Below are 14,708 nucleotides of genomic sequence, written 5' to 3' on the forward strand. Positions count from 1 at the left end.
ATGCTGGAGAAGAATAATAATATCATGAGAATCACGATTTGTTACTTGTTGCGCTAGAGTTTCCAACCAAAAAGTTGAAGCTGCAGCAACATCAGCCAATGATATAGCAGGTCTAAGAAGATTACCTGAACATAGATAAGCTTTTCTTAGAAAAGATTCAATTTTTCTATCTAAAGGATCCTTAAACGAGGTACCATCTGACGTAGGAATGGTAGTACGTTTAGCAAGGGTAGAAATAGCCCCATCAACTTTAGGGATTTTGTCCCAAAATTCTAACCTGTCAGGCGGAACAGGATATAATTGCTTAAAACGTTTAGAAGGAGTAAATGAATTACCCAATTTATCCCATTCCTTAGCAATTACTGCAGAAATAGCATTAGGAACAGGAAAGACTTCTGGAATAACCGCAGGAGCTTTAAAAACCTTATCCAAACGTATAGAATTAGTATCAAGAGGACTAGAATCCTCTATTTCTAAAGCAATTAGTACTTCTTTAAGTAAAGAGCGAATAAATTCCATCTTAAATAAATATGAAGATTTATCAGCATCAATCTCTGAGACAGAATCCTCTGAACTAGAAGAGTCCAAAGAATCAGAATGATGGTGTTCATTTAAAAATTCATCTGTAGAGAGAGAAGATTTAAAAGACTTTTTACGTTTACTAGAAGGAGAAATAACAGACAAAGCCTTCTTTATGGATTCAGAAACAAAATCTCTTATGTTATCAGGAACATTCTGCACCTTAGATGTTGAGGGAACTGCAACAGGCAATGGTACATCACTAAAGGAAATATTATCTGCTTTAACAAGTTTGTCATGACAATTATTACAAACAACAGCTGGAGAAATAGCTACCAAAAGTTTACAGCAGATACACTTAGCTTTGGTAGATCCAGCAGGCAGTGGTTTTCCTGTAGTATCTTCTGGCTCAGATGCAACGTGAGACATCTTGCAATATGTAAGAGAAAAAACAACATATAAAGCAAAATAAATCAAATTCCTTATAAGACAGTTTCAGGAATGGGAAAAAAATGCCAAACATCAAGCTTCTAGCAACCAGAAGCAAATGAAAATGAGACTGAAATAATGTGGAGACAAAAGCGACGCCCATATTTTTTGGCGCCAAATAAGACGCCCACATTATTTGGCGCCTAAATGCTTTTGGCGCCAAAAATGACGCCACATCCGGAACGCCGACATTTTTGGCGCAAAATAACGTCAAAAAATGACGCAACTTCCGGCGACACGTATGACGCCGGAAACGGAAATGAATTTTTGCGCCAAAAAAATCCGCGCCAAAAATGACGCAATAAAAAGAAGCATTTTCAGCCCCCGCGAGCCTAACAGCCCACAGGGAAAAAAGTCAAATTTTTGAGGTAAGACAAAATATGATAATTTAAAGCATAATCCCAAATATGAAACTGACTGTCTGGAAATAAGGAAAGTTGAACATTCTGAGTCAAGGCAAATAAATGTTTGAATACATATATTTAGAACTTTATAAATAAAGTGCCCAACCATAGCTTAGAGTGTCACAGAAAATAAGACTTACTTACCCCAGGACACTCATCTACATGTTTGTAGAAAGCCAAACCAGTACTGAAACGAGAATCAGTAGAGGAAATGGAAAATATAAGAGTATATCGTCGATCTGAAAAGGGAGGTAAGAGATGAATCTCTACGACCGATAACAGAGAACCTTATGAAATAGACCCCGTAGAAGGAGATCACTGCATTCAATAGGCAATACTCTCCTCACATCCCTCTGACATTCACTGCACGCTGAGAGGAAAACCGGGCTCCAACTTGCTGCGGAGCGCATATCAACGTAGAATCTAGCACAAACTTACTTCACCACCTCCCTTGGAGGCAAAGTTTGTAAAACTGATTTGTGGGTGTGGTGAGGGGTGTATTTATAGGCATTTTAAGGTTTGGGAAACTTTGCCCCTCCTGGTAGGAATGTATATCCCATACGTCACTAGCTCATGGACTCTTGTTAATTACATGAAAGAAATATCTAGTCTGCTCTAAAAATAACAAATATATACTTAGAGGTTGAATCTGGTACATATTATCACAATTTATTAAAAATATAAAAAAACAATAAAAAAAAAAATCAAAAGCGCTAAGGACTTTATATCAATAACAGGACAAAGCCTTACACATTTATCTAAACAGTACATATAATCAGCAATAGCAAGCAATCTGCTAATAATTGTGCAAACAGATAATAATGCACCTCAATTCAAATAACTCCCATCAATCTAGGACTAGGTGTAAATAACGAGCTCGGCACTATATCATGAAAAGCATAGTTCCAAATCACCTGATTTAATATAAACAATCTAAATGATGACTATTATATCTGGGTTGCACATAAGCCAGGGGTAGTTGTAAACTTATACTGTCCTGAAAAAGTGAAAAGTAAACGTCCTTTAGTCTAAGGGCCTAACCATAAAACACAATACCATGTGCAGGAGCTCATTGGAGTGAAGCAGCTGGTGCCATGTGCAGAACAACTAATTGCAAACCAACTAATCGATTATGAGATTGAGGGTTGCACCGATACCGATACTAGTATCGGTACCGATACCAAGTATTTGCATGAGTACTTGTACTCGTGCAAATGCACAGATACTTAAACCGATACCTCCACTTCCTACCCATATGCTATCTTGTGGCGTTTTTTCAAACTGCATGTTCCCATTTCATTTTAAACTGGAGTGGAGACTAAACTAAAAAAAAATTGTTTACTACTGTTCTGCCAATACAAATTGCTGTTATTTGTATTATTGTAGGAGAGATCACTGTACCTCGTTCAGAAACCCCTGAAGTACTGGGCAGTTAATAAACAGATTTCCAGCTCTGGCTAAAATGGCCCAAAAATATCTTTCTGCCCCATGCAGTAGTGTGGAAAGTGAAAGACTGTTCAACTTAGAGTCGAACTTCCATACAAATGTCATATTGATGTTATATAACAGCCCTACAACCCAATTGCATCACCCCTTTAAATTTAATATTTTATTGTAATAATTTTTATTTATAAACATGTTCAGTGAACTTCGTGACAAATAAAACTGTTTTTTTATTTCATAATGTCTTTTTGAATTACAGTCCTTTATAATTATAAAGAAGGAATCTTAAATAATCTGTATTGTGCTTGGTAAACTGTCACATGACATTAAAAAAAAAGTATCGGTAATTGGTATCGGCGAGTATTTGAAAACAAGTATCGGTACTTGTACTCGGTCATAAAAAAATGGTATTGGTGCAACCCTAATGAGATTAGTTGACAACTATTTTCATTATCGATTATGACGATTAGTTGTTGCAGCTCTATTAGGAATTCTTAAATAATTGGACACAGATTGCTACGTTTTATTTGACAGACATTAATGCAGCATTAAATAGAACATTATAATGGCCCATTTTTTTCTATGTAGATAGGAAAGTGGACTTGTTACTAATAGGTTGTGAAACTCAAGCTAGCAATCGGATTCCTTCACAACATGTTGTAACACTTCTAATTCTACCATTAGGTATTTTATTAGAAGCGCACCAAGAATTTTGGCAGAGAAATTAATGAAACCCTGCATTCATTGCACTAGGTATTACATCAGACTGCAGTAAATATGGGAGATTTGCTTTAGTCAGTCTAGTTCAGTCTGATATGCCTTCTATGGCCATATTAGAACTCAAAGACTACATAAGTTACTCAGTCACACAAGATAAGGCTCTTGTACCAGATTGTTTTGATAAAGTATTTTAGAAAGATCCACTGTCACAGGCTGATGTAGTATTGACATTCCAGATAGCCTTTATGAAATACATGAGGTTTTTTTTGGTTTTGTTTTTTTAAAACAAACAAGCTTTATTAAATATGCTGCAGTGTTATAATAGGATCAACAAACATTTATAGCAGTATACACCATTTTTTAAAATTACATAGGAGCCTCAAATACATTGAGAACAGGATTATCAACTTGCGATACTGTTATCTCTGGCAGTTAGGTAAAGATTATCGGATCATTCTAAACAAAATTGTATCTATAAGTCCAAAGAATCCAACATATAAGCTCCTGTAACATATATATCACTATCTATACCTATTACATATAGAACAGAGGCATTTTATTTGCACAACGCACTCTGATTTTTCTTACCCATAAGCAGAGGTTTTCTTCAGTATGGAAGGAGGCTGTGCCCCTGGTAATGGGATGTCTTGAATTAAAATATTAGAAGGAGCATGAGGCAGGTCTGGTAGAGGGATACTCTCCACCTCAACATGTTGGGCATTCTAAAGAAAAAGAAAAATCATGTTAAAATGCATGCATTTCACAGACAATGCTAAAACAGCAGCAAATTGTCTTGTACTTGACAATGAATTTACTAGAAACGTTACGCTAGGGCTCACTTTATGTCAACTAGTTGATTAGGTTCTTTCAAAGCAAGCCAACGCTGTCTGTTTAACCCTTTAGTTGCCATTGCAACGAAGTGGCTGTGATTTAGATGCTTGAAGAAAACTAAATGTAGCCTTTTATTTTCTCTCAAACAGTAGTCGGTGGTATAAATATGAGTAAAATGGTTTCCAAAACATCTTTAACTATGTGGAAAAACAAAAATGTATGCCTACCTAATAAATTTATTTACTTCCGGGCATTGAGAGTCCACGACTTCATTTCAATTACTAGTGGGATATTCAACTCCTGGCCAGCAGGAGGAGGCCAAGAGCACCCCAGCAGAGCTGTTAAGTGTCACTTCTCTTACCCTGAACCCTCAGTAATTCGGCCGAAGGGAAATGGAAAAGTTGTTAACACAAGGGTTTAGAGGTGCCTGAGGTTTGTACACAAAACTGCCATCTTAAATTTAACTAAGGGCAGGTCGTGGACTCTCCATGCCTGGAAATAAATGTATCAGGTAAGCATACATTTTGCTTGAAGAACCTTTCTCCCAAAGGAAGCCTCAGCCGAGGCAAAAGTATCAAATTTATAGAATTTGGAAAAGGAATGCAAAGAGGACCATGTAGCCGCCTTGCACATTTGTTCCACAGAAGCTTCATTTTTGAAAGCTCAGGAAGAAGAGACAACCCTAGTGGAATGAGACAATTCTCTCAGGAGGCTGTTGTCCAGCTGTCTCATAAGCTAACCAGATAACACTTCTCAATCTTTAGTTGCTTGAAGGTAAAATTTTAGAGCACACACAACGTCTAGGTTATGCAACAGACGTTCCTTCTAAGAAGGAGGATTGGGACAAGGAACGAACAACAATTCCTGGTTGATATTGCGATCCGATACTACCTTAGGAAGAAATCCTAGCTTAGTACGAAGGACTGCTGTATCTGCATGAAAAATAAGGTAAGGGGAATCCCATTGCGGAGCCGAAAGTTCGGAAACTCTGCGAGCAGAAGAAATAGCAATAAGAAACAAAACCTTCCAAGATAATTTAATATCAACAGAATGCAGGCTCAAACTGAGCATGCTGCTAAACTTTAAGAACAAGATTAAGACTCCAAGGAGGAGCAACAGGTTTTACCACAGGACTGATTCTGACCAGAGCCTGAACAAAAGATTGAACATCTGGCAGATCTGCCAGACGTTTGTGCTAAAGAATACACAGTGCAGAAATCTGACCCTTCAGAGTGCTGACTGACAAACCTTTCTCCAGGCCCTCCTGAAGAAGACCAAATTCGGGGTACGCTTACCCTGTTCCAAGAGAAACCCTTTGATTCACACTAATAAAGTTATTTGCTCCATTCCTTATGGTAAATTTTGCGAGTAACAGGCTTACGAGCCTGAAGCATGGTATCAATGACCTTCTCAGACAAGCCTAGCCAAAACTAGGTGTTCAATCTCCAAGCAGTCAGCTTCAGAGAATCCAGGTTTGGATGGAGGAAGGGACCCTGAAGTACTTCCTCAGAGGTAATTTCCAAGGTGGAAGAGATGACATCTTCACCAGATCCACGAACCAGATCCTGCGAGGCCAGGCAGGAGCTATTAGAATCACAGACGCTCTCTCGTTTGATACGAGCAATGACTCGTGGAAGGAGAGCAAACGGAGCAAACAGGTATGCTAAACCGAAATTCCAAAGAACCGCCAAAGTATCTATCGGAACGGCTTGTGGATCTCTTGATCTTGAACCGTACTTTGGAAGCTTGGCGTTTTGACGCAATGCCATCAGATCCAACTCCAGAACCTCCCACCTGAGGGTTATCATTGAAAATACCTCAGGATGGAGAGCCCATTTCCCAGGATGAAAGGTCTGCCTGCTCAGAAAATCCACTTCCCAGTTGTCCACCCTGGAATGTGGATGGCAGATAGGAGACAATCATGAGATTCCGCCCATTGCAGAATGCAGGACACCTTCATTGCTAATGAACTCCAAGTCCCTCCCTAGTGGTTGATGTATGCCACAGAGGTGATGTCCGATTGAAATCGGATAAACCAGACCAAGGCTAGTTGAGGCCAAGCTGTCAAGGCATTGAAGAGTGCTCTCAACTCCAATAAAGATGTTTATGGGAAGAGAAGACCCCTCTCGAGTCCAAAGACCCTGAGCTTTTAAGGAGCCCCAAACTGCTCCCCAGCCTACCAGACTGGCGTCTGTGGTCACTATCCCCCAGGAAGGTCTTAGGAAGCATGTACCCCAAGATAGATGGTCCTGCGAAATCCACCACGAGAGAGAGTCCCTTATTAGGGGATCCAGAGCTATCCCCTGCAAGAGATCTGAGTGGTTTCCGTTCCACTGACTGAGCATGCATAGTAGCAGAGGTCTCAGATTGAACCGAGCAAAAAGGAATGATGTCTATGGAAGCAACCATCAGACCAATTACGTCCATGCACTGACGACTGAAGTGAAAGGCAAGAAGCTAGAAGTTTGGATTTTCTGTCAGAAAATCTTCATGGATAGAGAATCTATAATTGTTCCCAAAAAACACACCCTGGTATTTGGTACAAGGTAACTCTTTTCCAGGTTCACTTTCCACCCATGGGAATGTAGAATAGACAACATCTCTGTATGAGATTTTGCTAGCTGAAAAGATGGCACTTGAACCAAGATGTCGTTCAGGTAAGGCGCCACCGCTATTCCCTGAGATCTGACAACCGCTAAAAGAGCTCCTAGAACCTTTGTAAAGATTCGAGGAGCCGTAGCAAGACCAAAAGGAAGGGCAACATACTGGGAATGTTTGTCCAGAAATTGGTGATGTTCCCTGTGAATAGGAACATGAACCTATGCCTCCTTCAGATCTTTGGTTGTCATGAACTGACCCTCTTGGACCAAGGGAAGAATGGAACGGATAGTTTCCATTTTGAAGGACGGAACCTTGAGGAATTTGATGAGATACTTTAGGTCTGGAATTGGACAGAAAATTTCCCTCCTTTTTGGGAACCACAAATAGATTTGAATCCTTGACCCTGTTCCTTTACGGGAACTGGAAAAATCACTCCCAGGGAAGATAGGACCTTTACGCAGTTTAAGAAGGCCTCTCTCTTTACCTGGTTTGCAGATAACATTGACAGGATAAATTTGCCCCTGGGAGGGCAAGACTTAAATCCTATTTTGTAAGCCAGGGATACTATGTCCACCGCCCAAGGATCTGGGACATTGCGGATCCAAGCCTGATGAAAAATGGAAAGTATGCCCCCCACTTGATCCAATGCTGGATCGGGGGCAAACCCTTCATGCTGATTTCGTAGCAACTGAAGTCTTTTTGGCTTGCTTCCCCTTATTCCAAGGCTGACTGGACTTCCATATGGATCTAGATTGTTCCGGCTTGGAAGAGGAAGAATTCTGTCCCATGAAATTGTGAAAGGAACGAAAATTAGAATTTTGGCGACCCCTAGGTCTATTCTTATCCTGAGGTAGGAAAGATCCTTTTCCACCCGTAATTTCGGAAATGATCTCAGCTAGACCAGGACCGAATAAAGTCTTGCCCTAATAAGGTAACGATATTACTTTAGACTTGGACGTTACATCTGCAGACCAAGATTTTAACCAGAGCTCTACGAGCTAGAACAGCAAGGCTAGAGACCTTGGCTCCCAATCTAGCCACTTGCATGTTGGCATCACAGATAAAAGTATTGGCCAGCTGAAGGGCCTTAATCCTATCCTGAATCTCCTCTATAGTAGTCTCTTCAGAAATCAAATCAGACAAGGCATTGCACCAATAAGATGCTGCCCCCGCAACCGTAGCAATACTTGCAACTGGTTGCCACTGTAATCTCTAAAGAATGTAGATCTTTCTTAAATAAGCCTCCAGCTTCTTATCCATATGATCCTTGAAAGAACTATCCTCAATAGGAATAGTAGTTCTCTTGGCTTGAGTAGAGATAGCTCCCTCTACTTTTGGCACTGATATATAGAGTAAGCAACAGGAAACATCTTTTTAACAACAGGGGACGGGGAAAAGGGAATCCCCGGCTTTTACCATTTCTGAGCTCTAATCTCCGACATACGGTCTGGAACTGGAAATACTTCCACAGATGAAGGTACATCATATACTCTGTTAAGTTTACTAGACTTCTTTGGGTTCTCAGCAACCCTTCCAAAGAAGCAAGGGCCTCCTTCAAAAGTAACCGGAGGTGTTGTAGCTTAAATCTAAAATTAGCCTCCTCCGAATCTGTAGCATTTCCCACTACAGTGTCAGAGTCTGATATCTCGCCCTCAGAAGCTACTGAGGTATCATCTTCATCAGATAACAGAGAGAGTGACTAACGCAGCCTTAGTGGAGTCAGAACCCTTACTAACAAATATTTTTAGATTTCCTCTTTCGCTTACCAGCAACGGGGAAGGCTGATAACGTCTGCTGTTTCTGCAGCCTTATTTGCGCAGCAAAATCTCCTGGTAAATAAACAGCCCCAGGAAGATGTTGAGGAACCGCAGGGCACTGCATGTGAAACAACTTGGGAAGTTTGAGGAGAAAGATGAGGCATAGCACAGACAACATTGTCCTCAGAGATAACTGGCTCAGAAAAAGAAATCTTGTCCCTGGACAACAAAGTCTTATGTAGGCAAGTGGGACAAAATGGTGCAGGAGGAACAACAGGAACCTCCAAACAAGAAATACATTTTTCTTTATTGTTATAGAAATCAGTTTCAGTGTCCATATTAAAGATAAATGAAATACCCCTTTAATAAAATAAGACAAGAGTTTAATTATAAATCTTGGGACGTTTGTCTTAATAATAATGGCAGCAAAATATTTAAAATGGGAAACCTGCACCTACATACCTCAGATACTGAGGAAACTCACCCTTCGGGACCAGTAGACTGTCCCACTAGATGGATCTCTAACTCTTAACCGTAGCAATCAAATGCGGCTCTCAATGCGATTCTTAATAATAATGGTAGCAATCCACACTGACGATCATGAGAGAAGTCGGAGACCCAATTCTCACCACCTGTTTAGTTTGCAGCTGCTAGAATGACCGCTACACTACGCTCTCTGAACCGCTGCCAAGTCAGAGTCAGAAGGGAGGAGGTCACGTGTGCGCCAGACAGACAGAAATGGTGTGAAAACAGAATTTATGCTTACCTGATAAATTTCTTTCTCTTACGGTGTATCCAGGCCAACGGCTTCATCCTTACTTGTGGGATATTCTCAATCCCTACAGGAAGTGGCAAAGAGAGCACACAGCAGAGCTGTCCATATAGCTCCCCTCAGGCTCCGCCCCCCCAGTCATTCGACCGACGGTTAGGAGAAAAAGGAGAACCATAGGGTGCAGTGGTGACTGTAGTTTACAAAAATAAATTTAAACCTGACTTAATTGCCAGGGTGGGCCGTGGACCGGATACACTGTAAGAGAAAGAAATTTATCAGGTAAGCATAAATTCTGTTTTCTCTTACATTGGTGTATCCGGTCCACGGCTTCATCCTTACTTGTGGGAACCAATACCAAAGCTTTAGGACACGGATGAAGGGAGGGAACAATTCAGGTAACCTAAACGGAAGGCACCACTGCTTGTAAAACCTTTCTCCCAAAAATAGCCTCCGAAGAAGCAAAAGTATCGAATTTGTAAAATTTGGCAAATGTATGCAGTGAAAACCATGTCGCTGCCTTACAGATCTGTTCAACAGAAGCCTCATTCTTGAAAGCCCATGTGGAAGCCACAGCTCTAGTAGAATGAGCTGTAATACGTTCGGGAGGCTGCCTTCCGGCAGTCTCATAAGCCAACCGGATGATTCTTTTCAGCCAGAAAGATAGAGAAGTAGCAGTTGCTTTTTGACCTCTCCTCTTGCCCGAATAGACGACAAACAAGGATGATGTTTGTCTGAAGTCTTTAGTTGCTTTTAGATAAAACTTTAAAGCACGAACTACATCTTGTGTAACAGACGTTCCTTGTCAGAAACTGGATTAGGACATAGAGAAGGAACAACTATTTCCTGGTTAATATTCTTATTGGAAACCACTTTTGGAAGAAAACCAGGTTTGGTACGTAAAACGACCTTATCTGTATGGAACACCAGATAGGGTGAATCACACTGCAAAGCAGATAATTCAGAAACTCTTCTAGCAGAAGAAATGGCTACCAAAAACAAAACTTTCCAAGATAGCAACTTAATATCTATGGAATGTAGAGGTTCAAACGGAACACCTTGAAGAACTGAAAGAACTAAATTTAGACTCCATGGAGGAGCCACAGGTCTGTAGACAGGCTTGATTCTGACTAAGGCCTGTACAAACGCCTGAACATCTGGCACTGCTGCCAGACGCTTATGCAACAGAACAGACAGAAATCTGTCCCTTTAGAGAACTAGCTGCCAACCCTTTCACCAATCCTTCTTGGAGAAAGGATAGTAACCTTGGAATCCTAATCTTACTCCATGAGTAACCCTTGGATTCGCACCAACCAAGATATTTCTGCCATATCTTATGGTAAATTTTCCTGGTAACAGGCTTTCTAGCCTGGATCAGAGTATCTATAACTGATTCAGAGAACCCACGCTTAGCTAGAATTAAGCGTTCAATCTCCAAGCAGTCAGTTGCAGATAAACTAGGGTTTGAAAAAACGTTACTGTCTTTAAATAATAAAAGTGCACACTTTATTACCAAAACATCAAATAACCATCAAATAAACATTCGATCTTAATGAAATTTTCACCACATTATCCTAATGCTTTGAAAAGATTGCACACAAATTTTCAGATCAATTAACCCCTTAATGCCCAAACCGGAGCTAAAAACAGCAGTTAACCGGTTATAAACACTACAGCACGATGCCACAGCCTCTACTGTGGCTTTTACCTTCCTTAGGGATTATTTGAAGAAGAAATAAGCCTCTCTGAAGTCCCCTCTGAGGTCTCTGGACTCCACACGTGAAGCTGCATGAACTGTCTAGTAAAAACAACTGCGCAACTGAGGCGTGAAAATGAGGCCCTCTCCCTCTTCATTCCAGAGTGATGGGGCCTTTGAGGTAGATTAGGTGTCTAATCAAGTGCCAGGCGAAATAAAAAAAACCATAAGCGTTTTATAAGTCTCAAAAACACCATATCCATTCTTAAATCATGCTAACAAGCAATCAATTAAGCCCAAAAAAGTGTCAACCAGAAATTAAGCCCTTAATTTAAGCCATCATTTTATACAGAGTCTGAGAAAATGGCTTACCTACCCCTGTGGGGATTTCTGACAGTCTTCTAGCATTACTGGGTCTTGTTAGAAAAATGACTGATCATACCTGAAGCAGTTAAGCCTGCAAACTGTTCCCCCCCAACTGAAGTTCTCTGGTATTCAACAGTCCTGCGTGGGAACAGCAATGGATTTTAGTTACTGGTGCTAAAATCATATTCCTCTCAGCAGAAATCTTCATCTCTTTCTGCTTCAGAGTAAATAGTACAAGCCGGCACTATTTTAAAATAACAAACTTTTGATAGAAGAAATAAAAACTACAAATCTAACACCACAAACTCTTTACCCTCCAGTGGAGAGAATGACTGGGGGGGCGGAGCCTGAGGGGAGCTATATGGACAGCTCTGCTGTGTGCTCTCTTTGCCACTTCCTGTAGGGATTGAGAATATCCCACAAGTAAGGATGAAGCCGTGGACCGGATACACCAATGTAAGAGAAAACAGAATTTATGCTTACCTGATAAATTACTTTCTCTTGCAGTGTATCCAGTCCACGGATTCATCCTTTACTTGTGGGATATTCTCATTCCCTACAGGAAGTGGCAAAGAGAGCACACAGCAGAGCTGTCCATATAGTCCCCCCTCTAGCTCCACCCCCCAGTCATTCGACCAAAGGTTAGGAAGAAAAAGGAGAAACCATAGGGTGCAGTGGTGACTGTAGTTTAAACAAAAAAATATTTACCCGACTTAAATACCAGGGCAGGCCGTGGACTGGATACACCGCAAGAGAAAGTAATTTATCAGGTAAGCATAAATTCTGTTTTCTCTTGCAAGGTATCCTGTCCACGGATTCATCCTTTACTTGTGGGATACCAATACCAAAGCTTTAGGACATGGATGAAGGGAGGGAGCAAGACAGGTACCTTAAACGGAAGGCACCACTGCTTGCAAAACCTTTTTCCCAAAAATAGCCTCCGAAGAAGCAAAAGTATCGAATTTATAAAATTTGGCAAAAGTATGCAGTGAAGACCAAGTCGCTGCCTTACAAATCTGTTCAAATTCTTGAAAGCCCATGTGGAAGCCACTGCTCTGGTAGAATGAGCAGTAATTCTTTCAGAAGGCTGCTGGACCAGCAGTCTCATAGGCCAAACAGATGATGCTTTTCAGCCAAAAGGAAAGAGGTAGCAGTCGCTTTCTGACCTCTCCTCTTACCAGAATAGATAACAAAGAGGATGTTTGTCTGAAATCCTTAGTTGCTTGTAAATAGAACTTTAAAGCACGAACTACATCAAGATTGTGTAATAGACGTTCCTTCTTCGAAGATGGATTAGGACACAGAGAAGGAACCACTATTTCCTGGTTAATATTCTTGTTAGAAACCACTTTAGGAAGAAAACCAGGCTTGGTATGCAAAACTACCTTATCTGCATGGAACACCAGGTAAGGTGAATCACACTGTAAGGCAGATAATTCTGAAACTCTTCTAGCAGAAGAGATAGCTATCAAAAACAAAACTTTCCAAGATAACAACTTAATGTCTATGGAATGTAAAGGTTCAAACGGAACACCTTGAAGAACCCGTAGAGAGACCCTAGTGCTTAGAGCCGGCAAAGAGAATGACTGGGGGGTGGAGCTAGAGGGGGGACTATATGGACAGATTTGCTGTGTGCTCTCTTTGCCACTTCCTGTAGGGAATGAGAATATCCCACAAGTAAAGGATGAATCCGTGGACTGGATACACCTTGCAAGAGAAAAAGCTCAACTCTTCCGGTCTAAGTATGACCAATCAGTCCTTTGTATACCGGATAAAACTCTCTCACTGACAAACACCTAATTATGAAACTGATCCTACTCGAGTGATAGGAGATTTTTACTCCTATAATATAAAGGAAACCGTCATTCCCTATGCCAGTCCAGCTTCATATCCTTTTATAAAGGATTCACTCCTTATGGCCCAGTGTCCTTCAACTACACATTCAAGTTTACATCCACTGCCCATATCATCCGACATGTGTCCATAGAAAGGGATAGTCACTAATTCCCACCAGGGATCCTTGACTTTAAATAGTACTTAAGTGAATCCCTCCCACCTGGAAGGCAAAAAGCACTTACCTGTTCTGGTTGTGGGGCAGGAGCAACTTCTAGGTGTGACAAATTAACATATCTATCAGGGACCTGTAGAGAAAGAAAATACAGAGTAACCAACCCTGGTTTTCTATAGAGGGGTAGCACTAATGTTAGAAGGTAAGCAAAGACCACCTCGCTGCCTTCTAACTGCTAAAAGCCACCATTACTCTTACTAAAGAGATTGTCATGGACACAGCATAGCCCCAATCCTTGCTTGCAGGGAAAAGTACCCATTAAAGGATTAAATCTTCTCAGACACTCATCTTAGCACATCCTCCCGATGATAGAGGCAAAGAATGACTGGGGGTTATGGGTAAGGGAAGTTACACTTAAAGGACCAGTCAATACTGTAGATTTGCATAATCAACAAATGCAAGATAACAAGACAATGCAATATTTCAAAATTTCAAATGAATAGTAGTTTTTTTTTCTGACAATTTTAAAAGTTATGTCTATTTCCACTCCCCCTTAGTTTTAGTTTAAAGGAACATTCCTTACAAAGTAGAACAAGCATTTGTATCTCTCTGTCCCACCCCCAACTGTAAGCGTGATTTCTTATTAACTTTGTTTACATAGCTTAATAATAACAACCAGTACGCAAGTATTGAAAGTATAGTTAGGGTACAACAGGCAAAAGCAGTCATTTTAAATAAAAAAGGTAAAGGAGCTATTTGTAAACAATTTAATACACTTCACCTGGTAAAATAGAGAATAGGAAACGCATTAAAATGGCATTAAAAAACAAACAAAAAAAACCTCCCATGAATACTTAGGGCTCCATCAAGAGACAGCGGAAAGAGGCGTACATATGCGCCCCTGTCCACCGCAGCTCGCCTCTGGCAGGCAGAATTCATTTGGCGGAATTCAGCATTGCACAAGAGCAAGAGCGGACAATCTCCAATGGTCGGACAAGATCAGAAAGATTTAAATTCTCCACCTTAGGTGGTAGAGAAGAGGATAGGAAGCAGCTTGCTGCTTGATAAAAACTGACTGCTGGTTCTCGTGAGAACCTGCATTCGT

The 14,708-nt window shown here is 40.7% G+C and overlaps 2 protein-coding genes across 3 annotated transcripts in view; one reads left to right on the plus strand and one right to left on the minus strand.

Moving 5' to 3' along the window:
- Positions 1–14,708, plus strand: part of TWF2 (twinfilin actin binding protein 2) — a 609,681-nt gene that overhangs the window by 423,609 nt on the left and 171,364 nt on the right. The window lies entirely within an intron of this gene.
- Positions 1–14,708, minus strand: part of WBP11 (WW domain binding protein 11) — a 193,072-nt gene that overhangs the window by 124,793 nt on the left and 53,571 nt on the right. For both annotated transcript variants that reach the window (XM_053721086.1, XM_053721087.1), the window contains exon 6: positions 4,164–4,297. In XM_053721086.1, the coding sequence (XP_053577061.1) occupies positions 4,164–4,297 (134 nt within the window). The remainder of the gene's footprint in view (positions 1–4,163; positions 4,298–14,708) is intronic.

This window comes from Bombina bombina, chromosome 7 (assembly GCF_027579735.1).
Source record: "Bombina bombina isolate aBomBom1 chromosome 7, aBomBom1.pri, whole genome shotgun sequence".
In the NCBI taxonomy this organism is placed as follows: domain Eukaryota; kingdom Metazoa; phylum Chordata; class Amphibia; order Anura; family Bombinatoridae; genus Bombina; species Bombina bombina.